We start from the raw sequence: 18,292 nt of genomic DNA, 5'->3' as shown, positions 1-18,292 counted from the left end.
GATCAGTGAGCTAACAGTGGATCTAATTGTCTGCTCTTTAGCTGCAAAGCTATCATTAGCTTTAGCATAGCCATCAAGGTGATCAGAGACCTGAGAAAGATAAATTATAAGCTAAATAAATATACCAATCCATGTACCAATCAAAATGACAGAGATGACTAGTTAGTCCATCACTCAGGCAGTGTCTCTGGCTCCTGTGGTCTCATGACATCATGAGCAGAGGCGGTTCAGCTAGGCACAGATGAGAGACTGCTTCTGTGGAAAGAGGAACATGAGAGATTGACCTTACCTTGCCTCTCGCAATATGAAAAAAATGGCTCTCCAGGTGTCCACGGCTTTGTCCACAGTTTAGGCTGGGCCCTAGCAGTGGGCCAGTTGAGGTAGTATTGCTCAGTGGTTAGCATACCACAATCCGGAGTCACCATCATCTGCTGTGCCCAAATCTTCTCGGAGACCTTGGGGGAGCTACTGCAAGGATTTTGGGATTCTGTCACAATAAGCTTACACATGTTAAAATGCCATATTCATCAGATCTCTGACAAGCTAAGGGCCAGCAGGTCTGAGTTACTCTTTGTCTATCTTTATTATCTGCTCTAAACTGTGTCCTATAAAACAGAATGCTATACTCTCTAATTCTGGCATATTTCTAAGATGCATGTTCTAGAACTATATATTTTAAGACAAATAGGCAAACTTCATAGTTACCCGTCCTAGGCTTAACCTTAAAAAAACCTAAACAAAGAGACTAGTTAAGACTCAACTGCAGTATTTAGCATGACTTTAAATCTGCTCTTTCTGAACTAAAATCAAAGCAATCAGATATAGTTTATAGAGAGGCTAGCAAATCTTGCTGATCCTACCACTTTGCATTAAAATTGAACAGTAAAAAGCTTTGCACTTAGCACTAATCAGAGGACTGAACATAACTGATAGACCTAAACAAAGATGATCGCCAAGAGCACCACCCTCTTTGTCCCTGAACCATCATGGTGGCTAGCCATGTGTTAGCACAGACTGTGACTGACAATACCAAACATAGCCATTAGGTGTTGCTGATGATGTTGTTACCTCCTATAACCAAAAGTCCTAACATTGTGATCAAATAAATTTTAGAACCAACTGCATAACATAACAGTACAGAACAATTTTAAACTGTACAAACTATTCTGGCCACACCAAACCTATCAGCCAGAGTTCTTTCCCCTTAAAAGAGCATAAGAAAACATTTTGCAATGAAGAATCACCAGCCTTTTAAATGAAGTACAGCATATTTTTAAATACAGTTCTTTCTCAAATCATTTACCCCTCTGGCTTTTTATACATACACAAACCTTCTGCAACATTCTATATAACTTCAGGTTCCTAGCTCCATTCTTCTGGCTTAAGCAGACATTCTTACTTTAGACAAGCTATTTGTTTTCTTTAATATCTCTTGCTCTCTCCCTTGCTTTTTATAAAACATAAAAACTCTCATCAAAATCCTTTCCATCCTGACATGATCCTGCTGGAGCCCAGTGTCCATGATTTGATTTTTATAGGCAAAGCAAAAACCAGTTATATTAATACAAAAAGAAGTTCTGAAACTGCCAAATTATTTTTCTAAAATTACTTCCCTCTAGCAGATAACATAAAGGTAACATAAACAAACTCTAAGGAACTTAGAACAAGTTTTAAGGAACTTGGTGAAACTCTTCCTCTTTTCTGTCTCAAGGTGAAGGCCAGGGTGGAAACATGTTTTCTGATAAACAAAGCAGCTTAATTAACAATCAGCTCTCCACATGACACATTGTAAAACTGCAATTTTCACAATTAGTGCAAACCATATGGCTTGGTTTCATTTAGTAAAATTAATAAAATAAATACCAAAGTTTTTTTTGTTTTCCCCCAAAGAATAGAGAAACTGTTTCAAATTTCTTGTTAGACTGCCCAAAATCATTGTCTAAAATGCCTGATAAACTTTAAACATTTTATAGCCTTAAACATCTAAACATTTTTTTAAAACCTGTTTTTGCAATATCAAAATAAAGTACCTCTTTTGTAGGAGAGAAGTCACAAAGCATAACCATAATTTTAAAAGTCAAAACCAGATTTTAAAACCAGAATTTACCAGTGCAAACAATTTAATTTCTAAAACTAATATCAATTTAAAATAACTCATCCTTTTAATCTAGAAGGAAATGAAAATTATTGGACTAAGGTTCCCCCCCTTTTTTTTTTACCCATAGAATATGGCTACCAAGATGGCGGTCACATTATAACCCACATGGTAACGTCAAGATGGCAGTGAAACACTTCACATACCATGTGGTAACCTATATTGTTGCGTTTTATACATATGTGTTCATAGACCTTATAAACACATAGGCACACATATACATTTTAAACAAGAGTTTGAATTTAACCTTTAAACATACCCAACTACTTTTGATCATATTAACCATTTAAGATCAGTTGAAAACAATCATAATGGTCATATATTTAAACAGAAACTCTTTTTATTGGACTTAGCTGTAATTTTAAACATTACAATTAAGTGCAGTTACTTCCCTTCACCACTGCATGGTTTGCTAGCAGCAATTAACTTAAGCTCGCTGGATGAGAGAGGAGGAGGGGCGGGGGAGCTCTTGCTGGTTCCGCTCAGAGCCAAGGCTCTGCTTGTCTGCCTTCCGCTTGGCCCCAGTGGAGGGGAGGAGCCAGGCAGCTCTGCGGGCTCTGAGCCTGGGCCGCGCCATGAGCCTTGCTGTTTACCCTAGTTTGCTTTCCTGCAAGGCCGGCCCTGAACCTGCTTCCTTGCCTGGTCTCCCCGATGCTCCGCCGCCACAAGCGGCTGCAGATCTTGGCAAGGGGCTGTAGCAAGCCTTTGTTATGACGCATCTCTCAGCTGCCGGAAAGGCGCACTTGGCTGCCCAGAGAGGCACGCACAACTGATAGAACTCCAGCCCTGGGCCGGCCAGCTCCGTGCATCATCCCAGCCACCTGCAAGCATTCCTGCCACGGCGTGTGGTGGCTTCCCTCCTGAGGCCAGCGGCAGTGGCTAGTCTCAGGCGGATCGCGCACGTCCCCAAGCCCTGGGGCAGATGGCGCCGCGTCCAAGACCAAACTGTCCCATGTCCAAAACTGTCGTCCCTCAGTCCAAGTACACACAAAGAAACAGGCACAAAGAAATCACACAAGAAACACAGGAATCACCTTTATCTAGCCAAGGTGCTCAGGCTCAGATTCAGATTGTTGGGGGAGCAGAATCTCTCTGCTCCTTCCCACTTCAGAGAAGGGGCGGTTAGTGCGTCCACAAAAACCGTCCCGTGGCCCCCAGCGTTAAAGGCACGTCTGCCCGCCTCAATGGGCCGATTCAGGTGAGCGGACTCAAACCACTCTTCCGATGCTCAGGAGCCATACTAGAAGCAAAGCTTCAGGGGAAACAGAAACCGGACGCTGCCACCGTCGGTCCGGCCCTGCCACTGCCGGAGTAACTAGCATTCAGAACAAACATGTAAACAGAGGAGAGACAAAGACAAACAACCGCAGTACCTGCTTCTGAGCTTAGATGAATCCTCCGATAGCTGGTGCCCAGAAATTCCCTTCAGCACCCCAATAGTCCCGGCCAATGCACCATAATGTAAGGCCCAAAGGGGGGAACCCCCTAGAGGACCCTAACTTTCCGAGGGGGATGAAGAGAACTCAGGAGACCAATCATCGATGCAGTAACAAGAGGTTTAATTCAGCCATCGTACGATGGGGCTGCCCCCCAAAAAAACCAGCGAGGAACAGCCCAGAGAGACAGAAGTCTGAGGGTTTTAAAGGAAGGAGCATGGGAATCGCGAAGGTTGTGAGCTTGGTGACACTGGATTGGGTAGTTGACTTTTAAAATGATTGGTTCATTTTAGGTGCCAAGTCCTTCTAGTCCTGCCCCGATCGGGTTGGGGAACTGGGTAATGTCTGGACTGGTCACTAAGCAACGTTATCTCGTACTGCAGATCTGGAGACCTTTCGCATTTCTTTGCAATGGGGTGGGGTCTTGTCTCGATTTATCCGCTCCTCCTCCTGTCTTCTGTAAACGTGCTGGGAAAATTTAGTCTAACATGGGGTATAGAATTTATAAAGAAACCTGTAAAGCTAGCCTGTTTTTTTCAGCGGCACAGATTAACTGAGCCAGTTTAGGTCACTATGCTGTAAAGCAGAGAAGCCATCGAAACCTGGCAGCCCTTTTTGCTGGTAGGAGACGGTGGGTGGATTTTCCTTATCCCAGAACCGTAGTTGGAATTCACACAAACTGAGGCTGAAGATGTAGCTCAGTTGGTAGGGTGCCCACCCAGCATGCATGAGGATCTGGATTCCAGCCCCAGTTGGAATATAAGCCAAGTATGGAGGCAGCATCTCAGTATTTGAGTGATACAAAAAGAGGGTCTGGGGTTCAAGGTTATCCTTGATAAATATTCAGTTCAGGGCCACTCTGGGCCACATGAGAGCCCATCTAAAAATAATAATAATAAAAAGGTTTCTCATTAAATGTAAATCATACAGTGCCACATCCTAGGTCCCCTGCCCGTGCTTGCTGTCATTCAGAGCTTCATTCTGAGCAGAAAAATGGGGTACAATCTCAGAAGGCCCTGGGACCCTGTAGGAACATAGGGGCCTGAGTCTGTGGAATGCTGGAGAGAGCAAGAGCCCTATCTGGCTGACACAGCCAGGTCTGACACCAGGCAAAATAGCCACGAAACACAGGAAGGAGTGCTGATCATCCTGGTAGGGGAAGCAGTGCCAAGAGCACAGGCTGTGAGAGTCCATTTATACAAAGCATCAAGAAGAGGCGAATCCAGAGAACTGGAGAGAGGCATGAGGAGAAAGAATTTTATTTTAGGGAAATAAAATGTCTTGAAACTATCCAAACAGTAGAAAAGATAGATGTCAGGCACAAAATGGAGCAGGTATGCCTGAGCCAGCATCAGCTTTGTTAGGCTTCAAGACAACACTGCTGGAGACAAGGCTGCCCCTGATGGCCTAGGGAAGGACATTATGGAAGGACAGGTGGACACAGATGTGGAAAGTGCTAGCCATGGGTCTTTGGCCTTGAGTAAAGGCTTCTAGAATTCTCAAGTACTCAGAGCAGCTGGGCAAAATCACCTATTTGGACAGGTTCAACCCTAGCACTGCAACCCTCAGAAGACTGTACCGATAAGGAATGTCCCAGTCATTGGAGCATGCTGCCTGGTCCTAGCCTGTTTGGAGTTGCTCAGGGTTACCACAATGACCCATTGGATGAGGTTGCCATGGTAGCTGGTGCAAGAACAGTGAAAGCTGCTTAGCTAAGTGTCTGCATGAACCAGACAGTTAGGATGGCAGGCCAGATGTCAGAGATGCTGATGAACACGTCCACTGCACCCTTCCACACTCTTTCTCCCCACTGCTTGGGTTATTGTATTCTGTCACCCATAGTAGGCACCCCTTAAAGGGCACAATTAAACTGTTGCCCTCAGTACTCACTCCAGACAAGGCAAACAAAACTAACACCAACACCCGAGGGCCGCCCCATGGTGGCAAAAGGCCTGTGTCCGAGTGTCCAAGCCCATGCGATTTATTGGTCAGGATGCTTGCCCCACAGAAGTCATTATTAAGCAGGGCTAGGTTGTAGGGCATCTCCACCCTGGTACTATAGACATTGTGGGTTAGGGTCATTCTTTGTGGCTGGGAACCACTCTGTGCATTGGAGAGTGCTGAAGAACGCGCACAGACACCAGAAGGCCTGTAGCCACTGAAAACAACTCCAGGCACTGGCAGGTGCCCACTGACCCAGATGAGGACTGTTGGATTAGAAAACCTGGGCTCTGAGGGCTGGAGAGATGGCTCAGAGATGAAGAGCACTGGCTGCTCTTCCTGAGGTCTTGAGTTCCATTCCCAGCAACTACATGGTGGCTCACAACGATCTATAATGAGATCTGGTGCCCTCTTCCAGCGTGCAGGTGTACATGCAGGCAGAACACTGTAAATAACAAATAAATAAATATTTAAAAAATAAAGAAAGGAAGGGAGGAAAGAAGGAAGGAAGGAAGAAAAGAAAGAAAGAAAGAAAGAAAGAAAGAAAGAAAGAAAGAAAGAAAGAAAGAGAAGAAAAGCAAGAAAGAAAAAGAAAAGAAGAAAACCTGGGCTCCAGGCTGGGTAGAGACGAGGCAATAGGATTACCTCAACTTCATGTCAGTTTGATCTACATATCAGATTCAAGGCCAGCTGTAGCTAGATAGCCAGACCCCTGTTTTAGGAAGAGAGGGAGAAAGGAAAGGAGAGAGGGAGGGAGAAGGGGAGAGAAGGAATTAGGGAGAGAGAAGAAGCGAGGGAAAGAAAGGGAAAAAGAAAGAAAACTGCCAGGTGATGGTGGCATATGCCTTTAAAGGCAGGCAAGTCTCTGTGTGTTTGAGGCCAGCCTGGTCTACAAAGCAAGTGACAGGACAGCCAAAGCTACACAGAGAAGCAAGAGAGAAAGACAGGCAAAGACGATGGAGTGGGACAGACTAAGCTTCCATGGTAGCTTCAGCCATCTTTTCCAGATTGTAACTCACAGTCTGTCACCAGCTAAACTCATCCCACACTTTCCACAGCTACCTGGGTACCAACTCCCTTTAGTAGGTTTTCCTCAAGTTGCAAGCCCCTCCTTGACATCTCCCCACCCCCATTCCTCCTCTTCCTGGAAAGCTGCCTTTGTTGGTCCCTATCTGTTTGAGACCTTTGTTCTCGTAGGTGAGAATGACACCAGCTTCAGGGGAGGAAAGCAGGGCATTAGCTCTTTGTAACTAAGGTAGTTCCAAACTCCCTCCCCCCTTCTCTCCCACAGCCAAAGCACACCTGTTGTGTATCATACAAATTAAAATGACTTTACAGTTAACTTGGGTTTGGGGGTTGTATAATGTTGCTTAAAGGTGCAGATTTTAGAGAATCAGGTTGTCGGAACAGTAATGAGCCCATGGAACTCTGCGGTCGCCTTTCCCAGACTGCTGTGAAGTACTTTTGCCCTTCTTCGGTTTTCTTTGGCGAGGCTATCATTAACATTCTCACGTTCACAGCTCTGGCCATGTCAGCCTTCCTGGATGATTGCTCAAGATAATGCGTGCTTCAGATCCCTTTCGTGGACCCCTGGAGGCCTAAGGACTCCACAGAGAGGGAGCAGTTAGTTACAAGTTTGGACATGCCTGGCTTCTATGCCTGTTCCAGGCTGGTTAGCTTCAGGACTTGCTTCCCTGTGAACTCAGCTCCATCCAAGTCCAGTCTGTGGCCTGAGTGGCTGGGCAAATGGAGGACTTTCCCCTAAGGCCCTAGAAGCCAGGCGTGTCCAAACTGACTGACTGCTGCCAGATGAGATACAGGGCACACCCTAGGCACTGAGGCAGAGGACAGGGTCACTGGCCAAAGGAAACCTTTCAGTTCAGTATCCTGGACCAAACCCTCAGACAGGAACAGAACTTAACTTTCATTTGCAGCCTTCACACGGGGCAGCCCCAAAATTCTACCATCTTTTCCAGGTACTTTTTGTTTGTTGATGGGGAGCATATTGTTTGTTTTTGAGATAGTGTCTCATACAGCCAAGGCTGGCTTCAAACTTGCTGTGCTATAGAGGATGATCTCCTAATTCTCTTGATCCTCCTACCTCCAAGTACTGGGATTTCAGGTGTGGCCCTACCTGGTACTTAGCTGTGTTTGTAGAGGAAGGTTGTTCCTGCTTGAGGCGTTTGGTCCCTGAATGGCTCTAAAGGAGACAGGAAAGAGGAAGCACCAGTAGACAGTGCTGTCTACATAGCACCCACAGGTCTCTCTGAAGAACACTCTCCAACTACAGTGGATGAGGACTTAAAAACTCATCTCAAGCCTGGTCATTGCAGTGCATTCCTTTAATATCAGCATTCAGGAGGCAGAGACAGAGGGATCTCTGTGAGTTCAAGGTCAGCCTGGTCTACAGAGTGAGTTGCAGGACAGCCAGAGCTATAGAGGGAGACTGTAATGCCAGGTTCACGGGACCCTCAGAGACCACCAGGAGACACTCAATGCAATTGCAAGAGAGCTTTATTACGTGAGCGATCAAACTCAGGACCCAAGTCTCACTGATGCAGCAGTAGAGAAGTGGGACCCCGAGCTCTGAGTGAACAGGATTTTTAAAGGGAAAGTCTATGAGCAGGGGGTTTCCATGGCAGCAAGCAGGGGGGCATAAGCCTTGGCGTTACAGAATTGGGTGAAATTTAGCAGGGCAGGGTGACCTTCTCTGAGTCACACAATCACAATGGTTAAGGCATATAATCACAATGGCTATTTTTCTAAACCATATCTGAAATATTGGGGAGAATTTTCCCACCCGATTTCTAACCAATTCCCATTAATTATTGCCAGGGAGATTGTCTCTATTTTTTATGAAGCATTTTTTTCTGTATTATTTCCTGGAGGCTGTTGCTAGGAGAGTTAACTTTGTTCTCTGCCAAGTGCACACTCTGTATTATTTCCTCGTACCTGAATTCAGCTCCCAGTCAAGATGGCTCTTTACTCAGGCTAACTATACCCAGGCTAACTTAAACTCTTCAAGACCTGTCGTGAAAAAAAAAAAAGATAATTATGATAATAATAACAATAACAATAGTAATAGTGGTATTTTCTTACTTTGTTAAGATATTTCACATAACCAGAGAATTCATGTATTGAAGGTGTATGGAGTTCAGTTATGACTGGGGATGGGAGTAGATAGGGCATTTTTCTATTCCATATTCTAAAAGGGCACTTACACATATGCTATGAATAGACTAGCACACACACATAGTTACTTGTGCTGAGTTAATTCTCCAGTCTAGATGGAGGCCTCGAGGAACATAGGGTTGACACAAGCAGACACTAACTACATTCAGTTTCCAGAACATGAGAGTTCAAGGAATGGTAACAGCAGAGACACAAGCCTCGCCGATCTTATGCTCCTCCTCATACAGCTTGGTGGCTAGAGATGGGATGAGAGGCAGCATATTTAGGGGGTTAAGTCACTGTATTATTATCAAGAGCCCCAGAAGAAATTCTGTCATGATTAGCTTAGCAATCACTCACACTCCTGTCCTTTTAGCTCCCAGAATTTTATTTTATCATAAGGTTTTGCAGGTTAACCTCTGTGAAGCACTTAGTATTTTATTTTACTAAAAAGCCTCATTATTTTGCTGGCAAATGATGCTGTGTTTTATACCTATGCCACATTTGGTTTACCCGCTGATAGACATTTGGGTTCTTATTGTTTGGGGCTATTGTGGCTACTGCTCTTATGAACATCAATGCACATGTTTGTTTGTTTGTTTGTTTGTTTGCTTGCTTGCTTGTTTTTCAGGACAGGGTTTCTCTGTGTAGCCTTGTTTGACCTGGACTCCCTTTGTAGACCAGGCTGGCTTCGAACTCACAGAGATCCACCTGCCTCTGCCTCCCAGAGTACTGGAATTACAGGCGTGTGCTCACACCTGGCACAACTTTCTGTAGGTCCTTTAAAGAGTTATTTTTAGCCAGATGCGGTGGTTCACACCTTTAATCCCAATAGTCAGAGGCAGGGGCAGGCAGATATTTGAGTTTGAGGCCAGCCTGGTCTACATATTGGTTCCAGGAGAGCCAGGGTCACATAGAGACCCTATCTTTAAGAAAACATTTTTTTTATTTTTGTTTGTAATTATGTTGTATGCATTTGTGTCTGTATGGGACTATGTACAAGAGAGAACATTTGCCTTTGGATGCCAGAAGAGGAGCTGGAGTTATATGGATGCTGGGATTTGCACTCAAGTCCTCTAGGAGGTATCAAGTACCCTTAAGTACTAGACTCTCTCTCTAGCACACCCTGCTCTCACTTTACTTTATTTTACTTATTTATTTATTTATTTATTTATTTATTTATTTATTTATTTATTTATTTATTTATTTATTTGAGACAACACTTTAAACTGGTCTTAAACTCCTAGCTTCAAGTGATCCTTCTGCCTCAGCCTTCCAAGTGGCTGGGACTACAGACACAAGCCACCATAAGTGACAACATCTAATTACCCTGGCACCATTTGTTGAACAAATGATTCTTCCTCTCACTGGATCATAGTGCTTTTGTTAAAAACTGGTCAAGGAGGCTGGGTGTGGTGGTACACTCAGCTTTAACCCAGCACTCAGGGAGGCAGAGGCAGGCAGATTGCTGTGGGTTCAGGGCCAAGCCTGGTCTACAAATCCAGGACAGCCAAGGCTACACAGAGAAACCCTGTCTCAAAGTAAATCGATCGATCAATCGATCGATAGATAGACAGATAAATAGATAGAATAGAAACTGGTCAAGGGCTCAGCCATTAAGAGCACTAGCTGCTATAACAGAGGACCTGGTTCAATCCCCAGCATCCACACAGTAGCTCACAACCATTTGTAACTGTAGTCCAGGGGATCTGATGACCTCTTCTGTCTTCTGTGGGTGTGCTATGTGCACATGTGGAATGTAGATTTGAATGCCAGTAAACAACTCATACAATAAATCAATACATAAATTTTTACAAATTAGTTAAGTATAAAGTTGTCAGTTTACTTCTAGACTGTCAGTTTTATTCCAGTGACCTGTACATTTGGCTTCATGTCAACATCATACTTTCTTTTTTCTTTTGCCATATTGGGGCTAGAAGCAGGGTTTTGTGTATATCGGACTGAGGTGTAGTCCCAGCACTACCACACTGACCTAACTACATTTGTCTTATAGTAATATTTGAAACCTTCAAGGTCTCCTATGTTGAAATCTGCAAGTACAAGATCTTCTATGCTGATTTTAAAAATTGCTTTGGTGCTAGGTGGTGGTGGTGCATGCCTTTAATCCCAGCAGACACAGAGGCAGGCAGGTCTTTGAGTTCAAAGCCAGCCTGGTCAGTATAGTGAGTTCTAGGACAGCCAGGGCTACACAGAGAAAGCCAATAATAGTAATAATAATAATAATAATAATAATAATAATAATAATAATAATAATATTTTGGCTGTTCTGGAGCCATGCAATTTCATGAGAACTGCAAGTCTATCAATTTCTGTGAACCCACCTGATGGGGATTGGATTAGATTGGACTGAGTTGGTAGACAAGTTTGGAGCATGGCCATCTTAACAGTACAGTATGGGGCTGGAGAGGTGGCTCAGTGGTTAAGAGCACCGGCTGCCTTTCCTGAGGACCAGGTTCAATTCCCGGCACCCACATGGCAGCTCACAACTATGTAACTCCAGATCCAGGAGATCTGATGACCTCTTCTAGACTCCTAGGGTCACATGATGCACAGACATACATGTAAGCAAAGCACCCGAACATATAAAAATAAACAAATACAAATGTTAAACAATGCCATATGACCATGATACAATGTGTACATGTATGAAATTGTTAATGGTTAGATAAAGCTATTTTAAAACTGCAGCATGAGTAGAGGATATTTTCTAATTATTTATGTACTTTTTATTGACCTAACTAACCAGGGCACGGATGGATCTCAGGTGTTTAACGAAAGGAAAAGTATCAGTTCAGGACCCAGAAGACCAAGTTCTCAGCACAAAGGAGATTTATTTGCCCCAGAGGAACCAGAGGACAAAAAATAAGAGACCAAGACAGGAGATAGAGGACCAGGGAGAAGGGGAAGGGAACAAGGGAGAGGGGTTAGGGGTATTTGTCCAAGAGGACAAAGGACTGTCTCTAGATCAAGAGGAGACAGATGTGGCACACAGGCAAATGGCAGTTTATAAATGTAAAAAAGGGGAGGGGCATAGGAGAAAAAGAGGAAGGGAGAGTGGGATTGCAAGGGGTAGAGAAGGGGGCTACAGCTGGGGATACAAAGTGAATAAACTGTAATTAATAAAATTAAAATAAAAATTAAAAAAATAAATGTAAAAGAGGAAACCCCATGTTAGGAGGTGTTTAATTTTAATTGGGCATGTTAATTAAGTGAGCCAAAGGGAGCTTTTGATTGCTGGACTTCAATACTTTGATAGCTGGACCTTGGTAGTCAGCCTCAGGAGGAGAAAGTGGCCAAATAAGGGAATAGACCTTGGATGCTAGCTTTAGGAATGTGATCTAATGGTTTTCAGGAGGGCAGAGGGAATGGGTCAGGGCAAGGCTGCCAGAGCCATGCTTGCAGGCTGCTAGCCTGAGTCCCTTCTTTCAGGCCATCCTGCTGGCCCTCTGTTTTGTGGCTTTGTTCAAGGCTAGCCTTGGACTAGCTATAGCCTAAGATAACCTTGAACTCTCAGAACTCTCGATGTGCCTGTCTCTACTACTTCTCAAGTGCTGAGATTACAGGCAAGTGTCGCCTTGCTCAGTTCTATAGGCCTGCAATTATTTTATTGAATTTATCCCTCAGTATTTTATCCTTTTTTACTGCTATGAAGTGAGATTACTTTCTTAATTGTGGAGTGCCTATTTTGGAAAGTCAGGGAATACAATTAATTTTTGCATGTTGATATCATACCTATTCTACAAACTTGTTGAATTAACTTGTTAATCCTAATACTGGCTTCCTTAGTACTTTTTCCATTTTTTAATGTGTGGGTATTTTGCCTCATGTATGTACTGGCACCATGGCTGTGTGGTGGCACCTCAGAAGAGAGTGTCCTCTAGAAGTGGAATTATGGATAGCTGTGGGGTTTGTTTGAGTTTTTGGTTTTGGTTTTTTGCTTGTTTGCTTTGGTTTTGTTTTTTATTTGTTTTTTGTTTTTGTTTTTGTTTTGAGGCAGTATTTCTCTGTGTAGCTTTGGCTGTCTTGGACTTGATTTGTAAACCAGGCTGGCCTTGAACTCACAGAGATCTCCCTTTAATCCCTGTCTGCTTCTCTCTGCCTCCCAAGTTCTGGGGCTGAAGGCATGTACCACCATATCCAGATTGTACCTTTTTTTTGATAGATAGGATTTTTAAAATTTGTTAACTATGTATTATATTAAATGACTTTTAGACACAGAATTGAATGAGATTAAACTTGGCCATGACACACATTTCTCTTGTTTTGCTTGATTTGGTTAGTTAGAATTTTGTTGACAATTTTTTGGTTTTTTTTTTGTTTGTTTGTTTGTTTTGTTTTTTTTTTTTTTTTTTGAGCAGGGTCTAGCTGTGTATGCATTCATCACAATGACCCGAAGCTAGCTAGTTTTGAGCCAGACTTGTGTAGGCCAGGCCGGCCTCAAACTTGTTATATAACTGAGGCTGACCTTGTACTCATGGTCCTTTAGCCTCTACCTCCTGAGTTTGAGGTTTGTGGTAGTGAACCATCACCAGCTGTTCCGATGTCTTAGGGTGGAAGATTGAGCCACTGCACTGAGATGTTTGTTTAGTGATGTGGTCACTGGCACTGCGTCTGCATCCAGTAAGTGCTGATACATTGCTCTTATCTGGCATTGATGTAGCTCCTCTAGATTTCTTTAGGTTACTGCCTTCAGAAAACCTTTTTCTGTTCTTTTTTTTTTTTATGTATTTATAACGTTGAGTTTGAAGTATGTCTGATCCCTGGAAATGTAGCATTCTCAAGAAAATTCAAATTTCAGGCTACCTGGACTACATAACATATAAACAAATGTGTCTCAAATAAATAAGTAAATAGACGTGGTGCTCGTGGGCTGATGAGATGCCCCAGTTGGTAATGTGTTTGCCACACAAGCAAGAGGATCTAAGTTCTACCCCCATCATCTACATAAAAAGCCAGGCATGGTTGTTAGTGCCTGTAACTCCAGTGTTGGAGAGGCAGAATCATGAGGGTACTGGACCTGCTGGCCACTCAGACTAAACCTCTCAGTGAGCCCCAGATCCCACTGAAAGACTGTGGCTCAAAAAATCAGGTGGGTGGTGACTGAGAACACCACCCAACTTGACCTCTGGGTTACACACACACACACACACACACACAAAACTACCTTTACATGGCATGTAGCTGGATTTTTGTTGTTGTTTTGTTTTTGTTTTTCCGAGACAGGATTTCTCTGTGTAGGCTTGACTGTCCTAAAACTCTCTCTGTAGACCAGGGTGGCCTCAGATTCACAGAGATTCACCTGCCTCTCCTCCTGAGTTCTGGGATTACAGGTGTGCACTACCGTGCCCAGCATACATAGAATTTATTTGGTTATCCATTCTGTCACTCTCCACCTTTCATCTGAAAGTTCCATGCATTTACTCTTAATGTAATTGTAGATAAGTACTGTTTTGTGCCATTTTGTTATTTCTTGAAAAATTAGTTATACTTTGGGGCATTTATATATATTATGACTTTGCTACTCCCACTCATTTTTCAGTTGAAGAATCAAAACCTAGAAAGTCATAGAAACAGCACCAGTCATTGTGAACAGAACTATGATCTTAGCATTGCCAACATGAATTCTGCCCCAGAGGTTACCTTTCTAGTCCCCTGACTTCCTCTCTCACCAATCAGAGCCAGTCCCTACATGCAGCCAGGGGAATCTTTGAAAAAGGTGAATTCACAGAATTTGGGCAGCAAAGGCAGGAGAATTCTAGGTCAGTATAGGCTGCATAGTAAGTCCTGGGTCAGCCGGGGCTATACAGTGAGACTCTGCCTCAAAAGTCAATTGGTAATTTTAAATTAAAATAAATAAATAGGCAAATCTAGTCCCAACATTCCTGCTTCTGATCCTCCAAGGGCTCCCACATGGGAGCTGTATGTGCTGCCTTTCTCAAAAGCCATCATGGCTGACATACATCACACACACACACACACACACACACACACACACACACACATATACATGCACATACACACATATACACACATACTTACACACATATACACATACACACAAGCACACGCATGCACATGAGGTGCTCAAGATGGGGAACTCTACTGTGCCTTTCCTACCCGGGCTACCTGGGCTTCTCAACATTGCTATCTCAGTGTCCTTTGCTGCTCTCTGGGTACATCTGTCTTAGGCCTTTTAAGAACCAAGAAGATCCCTTAGATGGCTGTCACCAAGAGTGTCTGATGTGATTTATTCTTCCTACACCAAATTTCAGTTTCCTCCCTTTTCTCCTTGTTCAGGTTATGAAGACCCTGCAGGATTTGTTCACTGACTTTCATATAATCAAGAAGAATGTTGAAACGCTCCAGAGGGATGTGGACATGATAAAGTACATATTTGAAAAGGTAGTCATCCCTGTACCTTTATTTCCTGCTTGGCCATGCTGATTAGACCGACAGAGGCTAGGGCAGTAAGGAAAATTCTAGAAGGCTTGTTCTTAAAAAATGTTACCATAAAGGAAGGAGGAAGGTTTAATCCCCCCTAGCAATTTATTTTTCCTACCCCCTGAACTTTCTGTAATCCCTCTACACCTCCTCCCTTGCTGTGTTAAGCATCAGGCATCAGAAACAGAAGCCTAGTTCATCTTGGTTTAGAAAAATAGAATTTAATGGTTTACTTTCTAAATTGTTTTAAAGTGTGTGTGTGAGCACGTGTGCTTAATGTTATGTGTATGGATGTTCTGCCTGCCCTCATGTCTGTGCAATATGTGTGTGTATGTAGTGCCTGGAGAGGTCAGAAGGAGGTCCCAGATCTGCTAGAACTGAGTTAGAGATGGTTGGGAGCCACTGTGTAGATGTTAGGATTGTCTGAGTGTTAACAACTCCAGAATTCAGTTTCACCAGCTGTCCGCTCATTGAAAGTGCCATCCACACTAAAAAGTGAGATAAACCTAGCACACGCTAGGAACACACGCTCTTTCTGTAACTTCATGTCATTGGCCTGAGTAAATCTCAGCCTTCCATGGGGTGACACAGAATCGCTAAGGCAAAAGGCAGCAGCCCCCAGACAACAGCTGATGATGGCCTGCGAGAGCCAAGTAACCTCCAAGCCACAGAGTGTTGCAGTTGAGCCATTCGCCCCAAAGAGTGTGATCTAATGTAGCATTTGAGCCTCAGGATAATCTGGGGCTGGTCAGGAAACAGGACCATAAAACACTAGAAAGGACACCTTGGAGCAAATATGTCTGCAAAACAATTTCTCCTTAGCCCATCTCTTGCAGACTCACTGTTCTGTTCCATTTGTGTCTGCTCTGAAGCAGGGTGTCTTGTAGCCCAGCCTGGCCTCCAGTAGTAGGGAGTGACTTAGGTCTGTCTGGTCCTCCTGCTCCACATCACAGATGATTAAAGTGTGTGTAATCACTCCTGGGTTGGTGTAGTACTGGAGAGCAAACCTCGGGTCTCAACTATGCTTGGCAAGCACAGGACAAACTCAGCTACACTGCCAGCTCTCCTCTTGAAGATTCTTTTTCCAATATAACATTTTTATTGATTATCTGCAAGTTTTGTGTCATGCATCCCACACACACTCACTTCCCATTCCTTTCATGTCCAGTCTGCCACCCTTGTGACCTTGTCCCTCTTCAAGATTTTTTTTTTTTTTTCAAGACAAAGATTTCTTGTGTAGCCTTGGCTGTCCTGAACTCTATTTGTAGACCAGGCTAGCCTCAAACCCACAGAGATCTGCCTGCCTCTGCCTCCCAGAGTGCTGGGATTACAGGCGTGTGCCACCATGCTCTTCATGATTCTTAATGTTCTCCTCATTCAGCGTTCTGAAAAATTCCAAGATTGTTGAATGCTTTGTAGCCCAGCACTTCCACTTTTTTTTTTTTTTTTTTAATCTGTGGAACACTTTTTCTTTCCTGGGAAATTCTGTTTTTCTATTTCAAACTCAGTTAACTAATATGGTGAGAAGCAGCCAGACTGGGACCAGAACCTGTACCCCAGCCTCAGGTTAAGCTTCCTGGACAGGTAAACCCAGAAAGGATGGATCTTGTCTGTGAAGACTTGAAAGCACAGAGCCGGAAGCTGGCTGCCCTGCAGCGGGAAGTGGTAAGATCTTTGGATTCAGCTCTCTTGCCCTGTGTGCTAGGGGCTAAAATGCATTTGGAGAGCAGCATAGTCTGGAAAGGGTTTCAGTGAGCAGGAAAGTCCCCAAGAGCAGATGTGGTGCCCATGCACATGCTATTAACACCCCCATCCCTCCTCCCCACCCTTCCCTAGCCTGGCTTCACTCACATTCTCCATCCCACTGCATAGGTCCCCCTCCAGGAAAAAGTTCGTGCCCTTCCCCATCCTGAGGAAATAGTACTCTGGGGTACCCTCCATGAGGCCATGTTCACTCAGGTGAGTGTTGGAAGAGGAATGGGATATAAAGGGGTATGAGACCAGACCAAACAGCTCAGCTCCTTCCCCTGCAGGAAGCACCTAAGCTGGAACTGGACATGTGGAGGAGCACAACCTCTTTTCCAGAGTCTTCCTTGAGGCAGTTTGAGGATGGATCTTTGAAGACCATGGCAGATTCAGGAGTACTTGGGGAGGATGAGTACATTCAGGCCAGTGGCTCGCAGGCTCAGTATGGCCCTCTGTTTGCATTTGGGTCCAGGTCTAGACAAGAGCCAGCAAAACGTATTGGAAAGCCTGGTTCCAGGCCAGTCCAGTGGGCTAAGCCTAAACCGGCTGCCCCAGGTGCATTGCCCTTATTACCAAGAGGCACTCCTGAGGAGAGTGGTGGGCCTGTGTGGGATATGGGTGCCTTCCAGCCTAGCCTAGGTCCTGAGGGCCAAATTGACAGGGCTGCTTTCCCAGCCATGGAAGTTGGACCGTCAAGGCCTCAGCCATTACCACAACAGGAGGTTCCTCAAACAGATACCCACCGGCTTTCAGACCATGAAGAGAGAGGAAATGAATATGATGATGACTACATGAGAGACTCTCAGGAAGAGGTCCCGAAGGATGGGACTTCCCAGGATGGGAGTCCCAAGAAAGGGGCTCCTTGGGATGGGAGTCCCAAGGAAGGGGCTCCTCGGGATGGGATTGCCACGGAAGGGGTTCCCCGGGATGAGATTGCCGAGGAAAAGGTTCCGCGGGATAGGATTGCCAAGGAAGGGGCTCCCCGGGATGGGAGTCGCAAGGAAGGGGCTCCCCGGGATGGCATTTCCAAGGAAGGGGCTCCCCGGGATGGGAGTCCCAAGGAAGGGGCTCCCCGGGATGGCATTTCCAAGGAAGGGGCTCCCTGGGATGGCATTTCCAAGGAAGGGGCTCCCCAGGATGGCATTTCCAAGGAGAGGGCTTCCCGAGATGGGATTGCCAAGGAAAGGGCTCCCCGGGGTGGGATTGCCAAGGAAGGAGCTCCCCGGGATGGGATTGCCAAGGAAGGGGCTCCTCGGGATGGGATTCCCAAGAAAGGGGCTCCCTGGGATAGGACTCCCAAGTTCAGGGCTCCCCGGGATAGGAGTCCCAAGGAAAGGGCTCCCCAGGATAGGAGTCCCAAGGAAGGGTCTCCCCGGGATAG

The 18,292-nt window shown here is 44.7% G+C and overlaps 1 protein-coding gene across 1 annotated transcript in view; it reads left to right on the top strand.

Moving 5' to 3' along the window:
• Positions 1-18,292, top strand: part of CUNH16orf96 (chromosome unknown C16orf96 homolog) — a 40,845-nt gene that overhangs the window by 5,441 nt on the left and 17,112 nt on the right. Inside the window, exons 2-5 of the mRNA XM_055604374.1 lie at positions 15,022-15,126; positions 16,750-16,830; positions 17,038-17,124; positions 17,199-18,211. Coding sequence (XP_055460349.1) covers positions 15,022-15,126; positions 16,750-16,830; positions 17,038-17,124; positions 17,199-18,211 — 1,286 coding nt within the window. The remainder of the gene's footprint in view (positions 1-15,021; positions 15,127-16,749; positions 16,831-17,037; positions 17,125-17,198; positions 18,212-18,292) is intronic.

Source organism: Psammomys obesus, unplaced genomic scaffold, assembly GCF_907164565.1.
Source record: "Psammomys obesus unplaced genomic scaffold, mPsaObe1.curated_primary_1811, whole genome shotgun sequence".
Classification (NCBI taxonomy): domain Eukaryota; kingdom Metazoa; phylum Chordata; class Mammalia; order Rodentia; family Muridae; genus Psammomys; species Psammomys obesus.
The sequence above is the reverse complement of the archived record's forward strand: the minus strand, read 5'-3'. Positions and strand labels throughout refer to the sequence as shown.